The sequence below is a fragment of the Gobio gobio genome (assembly GCF_949357685.1).
Source record: "Gobio gobio genome assembly, chromosome: 17".
In the NCBI taxonomy this organism is placed as follows: domain Eukaryota; kingdom Metazoa; phylum Chordata; class Actinopteri; order Cypriniformes; family Gobionidae; genus Gobio; species Gobio gobio.
In genome coordinates, this window is record NC_137110.1 from 1,976,683 (window position 1) to 1,982,905 (window position 6,223).

General features: G+C 41.9%; 2 protein-coding genes across 2 annotated transcripts; both read right to left on the reverse strand.

Annotated features, from left to right (window-relative positions):
• Window positions 1–1,000: 1,000 nt before the first annotated feature.
• Window positions 1,001–1,885, reverse strand: LOC307141245 (G-protein coupled receptor 35-like; the record flags this gene model as incomplete). The annotated part of the gene is made up of 1 exon (XM_079841301.1): window positions 1,001–1,885. One exon carries the CDS (start codon window positions 1,883–1,885, stop codon window positions 1,001–1,003), a length of 885 nt encoding a protein of 294 aa, XP_079697427.1.
• Window positions 1,886–4,377: 2,492 nt separating this feature from the next.
• Window positions 4,378–5,265, reverse strand: LOC307140576 (P2Y purinoceptor 1-like; the record flags this gene model as incomplete). Its single annotated transcript, XM_079840182.1, has 1 exon — window positions 4,378–5,265. The coding sequence occupies one exon, from the start codon at window positions 5,263–5,265 to the stop codon at window positions 4,378–4,380; it is 888 nt and encodes a 295-aa protein (XP_079696308.1).
• Window positions 5,266–6,223: the final 958 nt, after the last annotated feature.

The window sequence follows — 6,223 nt, forward strand, 5'->3', positions numbered from 1 at the left end:
CTATACATTACAATCGGCTAAAACGAATGCGCAGGTTACTTTTCTGAACAAGCGCGCTCCCGAGTTCGTGTTTCTCAAAATGTTCACGTGAATTGCGGCACAGTTCGAGTGCAACTCCTCTAGCCGCATGACAGCTTTCACATTACCAATTTTTCATCTGAACCGTGCCCCGTTCTGAACTAAACTGCCAGTGTAAAAACGGCCTTTATTTTTATTCTTAAAATGAGAGAAATCACAGCTTAGGCTTAAGAGACATGAAAAAGTTATTTGAAAAAACATCTATGATCTTTGATACATGTCTAGTCTTCATGCTCTGTCTGGTTTCACTAATAATAAACATACATTTAGAATAATGGTCATTAGGTAACATTAGTTAATGTATTAACTAACATGAACTAACCATGAGCAGTACATTCGTTACTGTATTTGTTCAGCTTTGTTAACGTTATTTAATATAAATACATCTGTTCATGGTTTGTTCATGTTAGTTCACAGTGCATTAACTAATGTTAGCAAGATTTTAATAATGCATTAGTAAATGTTGAAATTAACAAAGATTAATAAAGGCTTTATAAGTGCAGTTCATTATTAGTTAATGTTAACTAATGACCATTATTCTAAAGTGTTACCGCATGCATATTATTATGCACATTAAAAACTTGAAAAATATAAATATAAGGTACATTTAGAAAGGATAAAATGTGCGATTTAATCGCAAGTTAACTCATGACAATCATGCGATTAATCACGATTAAAAATGTGCCGATTGACAGCCCTAATAAAAATGTTACCAGTTGACTGGCGAGTGACGCGTTTCATATACTCGCCAACGCCAATTTTTACTCTGTTAATGTTAGGCCTTGGTTATATAGGGTTAGTTTTATTGTATTGTATCGTATCTGACATTCACAAATCTATCACAACAGACCATTTTGCCTCACAAGCCACCAGCTTTGAACCACTGAGACACAGACAGTCCAAGAGTCTCAAATGCTTCGCTTCAGACGCTAACATTGACTGGTTTGGAGGGACTCTCCAGGCAGGGACAGAACTCGGATCGCTCCATCTTAGAGATGTAGAGCAAAGGCTCGATGGTGCAGCTCAAGTCCATGATGGAGAACACGGCGAGGCTGATCTTACACCGAAACGCCACAAACGAGTAAGTGGATGCGAATGGCAACAGAGCCACTGGAGGTAGATAGTTCACCACGATGATGGCAAGGACGATAGACACCATTTTGAAGGCCCTCTTCTTCACCGGGTTCATGACTTCTTTCCCCGCGACGCTTTTCCTGAGGACCCAGATGATGGACAGGTTGCAGAACACCATGATGAAGAAGGCGGCGAGGATGACGCCGCTGAAGACCTCGTTCACACTCAGGACGCCCAAGATGCATTTGGTCAAAGAGTAGGCCAGGATGAGTCCCCACACCGCCATAGAGATGCCGATTCGGATGCGATTGTCACGGATTCCGGTGAATAGGATGGGATGGACCACAGCGACATACCTGTCCAGACAGATACAGGTGAGAAATAACGGGGTCACGTCTTTCAGCCCGTAGGCGAAGCGCACGGAGTACCAGATGGTGTCATCGCTGAGATACAGCCGGTTTGCCAGGTCCACTGGCGTCATAAGGCCGAAATAAGCATCCAGAACTGAGAGGTTGAAAATGAAGATGTCGGACGTCGAGCCCTCGCTCTTCTTCAGAATCTTCCACATCACGAGGACGTTTAATGGGACTCCTGCAACCAGGTTTAATACTTTAACACCAAAGTAGAAGATAAACCAATGAGGAGACTCCGCACATGCCTCGAAAAGGTACCACAACGGGCGTTGCCACCCAGAGACGGTGGAGTTCAGGTTCAAAGCCGTGATGTTTTCCATGAGGGATGATGAGCTGAGCTCCTTGTATCGACCGTTCAAAGGTTTGTCTATGAAAACCTCATCACACAATCACGTTATTCCAAACTGAAATCTCCGCCGACGTTTCTCTGACCATCACCCAACTTAGACGCGTCCTCAGTTTAGCGCCTCTCTCGGGGCGCTCCAAGAAAAGCGTATCCCGCGGGAGACAGGGGTGGGGCGTTACGGGCGCAACCAATTGTCGCGGTTCATTTTGGTCAACAAGAAGAACTCATCTGTGATTGGTTGAAAAGTTTGTGAGGAAGTCTGCAATTCGATGGAAGGGGTTGATCAAAGTTTTGTGATGCAACTGTAGAGCCTTATGTAAACAGGTGATGCAAGGAACAAATGAGTAAATCTACTGTAACATCTTGCAAATACATATTTCTGGCTCTGTGGGGAATGATAACTGAGCCTACGACTGATTTACAGCAATAAATATTTCACTGTACCAAAACAGTTTCATTTCAGTCAAGCAAAACATTAGTTTCAACTCATTTAGTTTGTATACAGATTCTCCATTCAGTGAACGTTTACATTCCCATCTCACACACACCGTACGGTCGAATATCAGTATTTGGTGCAAATGTTTAAAGACTTTCGTTCACGTTTCGTTTCATTCAGATACTGTGTATTCATGCATTTCACTCGGATTTCATTTGAATCCAGGAGGTTTTAATGGTAATCCTCTTGTCACATGCATTTGGCAGATCCTTATTATTTCAAGTGCAATTAAAATTTTCTGAACCAAAAGCAACATGAGTGTAGTCTCTTTTGCTCTCATTTACATACTTGGTGTTCATCTCATGTAAAGCTGTGGAGTTTTGTGAGGGGTTTCATACACGGCTGTGTGTCAAACCTGTGTCAAATAAAGATAAATCTCTCTTTTGATATTTCAGAGTATTTGCACACGGCTGCTGGAAGAATAAATGAACACAGACATGTAAGTACATACGTTTTTGGAGTTCCTTTATGCATCATAAATACAACAAATATTGATATTTCTTGCCCTGGTCAATAAAACCGTCTCCAGTAGCCAGAGATCGATGACAACACAAGCTCTCTGTAAATGTTTTTCATGCTAATTAATCTCGTAGCTTCATCTAGTTACACAATTACAAGCTCGTACCATCTGCGTCAACCCAGTCCGTTCCTAATTAATCCCTCGGTATTTTAATTAACATCTTAATTAGTGGTGCGTTATGTTCTTAATTATGCACCTGGACACTTGGTTTCTAATCTGTGAGACGTAAAAGAAAGACACATAACAGTGATGAGAAGAAAGTCGGCGCAGAAAGAGGCAAACCAGAGACGTCTGGGGAAACACGATGCACACGTTCATAAAGTCAACATGTTAATAATGAGCAGTTCATTACATCAGTGTTTCTAAACTGGACCATTACAAACAACAGCATTAACCCAAACCCCACAGTCATACATCACAGTACTGAAATGTACACATTAAACATTAAAATTGACTGCCATTAAATGGGTAGACCCTGAAAAGACCAAGTCAGATGCAAAATTATTAACATGACTTAAACTGAATAGAAAAATAGAAGTGGTTTCAAGTGCGTTCAGCTCAATTCATGTATTCAATGTCATATTTTCTTGACTTTATGGTTTTTGAGTATGATGCTGCGTTCACACCGAAAGCGAACAGAGCGTCTGGAGCAAGTGATTTCCATGCCAAAGGCATGTTGACGGCGCGATAGACACGATTTCGGCTCCTTCGCGCACGTGATTTTATTTGGAGCTTTTTGTGCATTCACACTTTTGAGGCGAATTCGTGTCTGACGCCCGAGTTGAAAAATCTAAACTTTGGTGTCTGTCCGCGGCACTTTAACCAATCAGGAGCCTGCTTGCTGCTGTCACGTGAATTCACGAGAAACCCTGCGTGATTTTAAAAATACTAATGTTATTGTGTCACAAAATGTAGTTTTAAGACTTTTTCAGGCGAGGATGTAGTTGTTTAAAGCTCAAATCTGTGGTTTGTTTATAAAGAGAGCGTCTTTTTGAACATGTGATGTGGTGTGTGTGGAGTTGAGAGCCTGAACTACATTTGTGTGGCTATTAATGTTTACATTTTTTTTTTAATGAAAAGGGGTATAGTGGTGTTGAACGTGTGTCTATTTCGCATCGAATGCTCGATTTATACATGCGTCCAATTCGCTGTAGACGCGCAAATGGATTCAAAACTAGACGCCAATTTGACGCTCAATTTGCGTTTGGTGTGAACGCAGCATTAGAGTATCACCCTGTCCATGTAAAAATAAATATTAATTTGATAAGCGCTGAAATACTGTAGAGATATGGGTTGATTGATCTATTTAGCTTAGTTTTGCTTCATTATTTGCATTCAATGATGTGTTTTTCTCTACTTTCAGAGACCAATCGTGACAGACCTGTTGAGAACCACTGGATTAGACAAATACACAGACACCCAAGAGTCTATTCAGACGGTTTGCTTCGCTTCAGACGCTAACATTGACTGGTTTGGAGGGACTCTCCAGGCAGGGACAGAACTCGGATCGCTCCATCTTAGAGATGTAGAGCAAAGGCTCGATGGTGCAGCTCAAGTCCATGATGGAGAACACGGCGAGAAGAACCTTACAGTGAAGCGTCACAAACGAGTAAGTGGATGCGAATGGCAACAGAGCCACTGGAGGTAGATAGTTCACCACGATGATGGCAAGGATGATGACCACCGTTTTGAAGGCCCTCTTCTTCACCGGGTTCATGACTTCTTTCCCCGCGACGCTTTTCCTGAGGACCCAGATGATGGACAGGTTGCAGAACACCATGATGAAGAAGGCGGCGAGGATGACGCCGCTGAAGACCTCGTTCACACTCAGGACGCCCAAGATGCATTTGGTCAAAGAGTAGGCCAGGATGAGTCCCCACACCGCCATAGAGATGCCGATTCGGATGCGATTGTCACGGATTCCGGTGAAAACGATGGGATGGACCACAGCGACATACCTGTCCAGACAGATACAGGTGAGAAATAACGGGGTCACGTCTTTCAGCCCGTAGGCGAAACGTTGGGAGTACCAGATCCTGGGATTGTTGAAGTACAGCCGGTTGACCATGTCCACTGGCGTCATGAGGCTGAAATAAGCATCCAGAACCGAGAGGTTGAAAATGAAGATGTCGGACGTCGAGCCCTCGCGCTTCTTCTTCAGAATCTGCCACATCACGAGAGCATTCATTGGGAATCCCGCAAACAGGTTTACTACTTTAACACCAAAGTAGAAGATAAACCAATGAGGAGCCGTCGCACATGAATCATACTGGTACCACAATGGGCGTTGCCACCCAGAGGCGGTGGAGTTCAGGTTCAAAGCCGAGATGTTTTCCATGAGGGATGATGATGAAATAACCTGTGAACGAGAAACGTAAAAATCAAAAGCCATATCTAACAATGCTTTTAAAAGGGTTAAAGGGGTCATAACATGAGGAATCCAATCCAAATACTGTACTATTAAAGCATACTTCAAAAACTCCTCCTGAATGTAAAAAGAGCATCTAGCAGCCAAAACTTCCCCAATTTGCCGCATTATACTATACCCTATAGGGCTCGACATTAACACTTGTCTGGGATGAGTGGATTTTTTGAAGGTTCAAGTGAAAGAGATTTTTACTTGCCTGACTGATAAAACGTCATTAACAAAAAATAACTAGGTAATCATCAAAAGGCAAGACTGATTCTGCATTTATTAGTGTAAGTGGCGATCGATAGTGGATAATATATAATGTATAATGAACTGACTCGCGCAGCCTCTCACAACAAATGTGCGGCGCTCACACAGAGAAACTCCGTCACACACTGCAGTAAACCTGTAGAAATGTGGAGTTTATTTATATTTATAACATATGATACAGTTGCAACGTCACCGTACCAAGAGTGCTGTTTTCCTGAATAACATCACGACTGAACATGACACTGATTTCATATGACCGTTCCATAATCAATTATTAACATTAAGTCACTTACATTTTAGATGCAATATTGAGTGTTTTTGTTCTGTTTCAGCAGCGAAAATCATTCCAAACAAAGATCACAGCAGAACCATAACACATCTCACAGCATCAGTGTGTGTTAGTGAATGATTCAGTGTTTGAATGAATCGGTTGAATCAAAGATTCAATTACCTGTTCGTAAACGACTGCCTCATTACTGAACGAATCATCCGTTTGAACGAATCGACTCTGCGATTCCTGCGCCACCTACTGCGGTTTAGTTTCATGTTTAAACTTTCTTTCCAACTTTTCTTATTTGTATATTAAAAAAATATTTAAAACAATCTCATAACATTA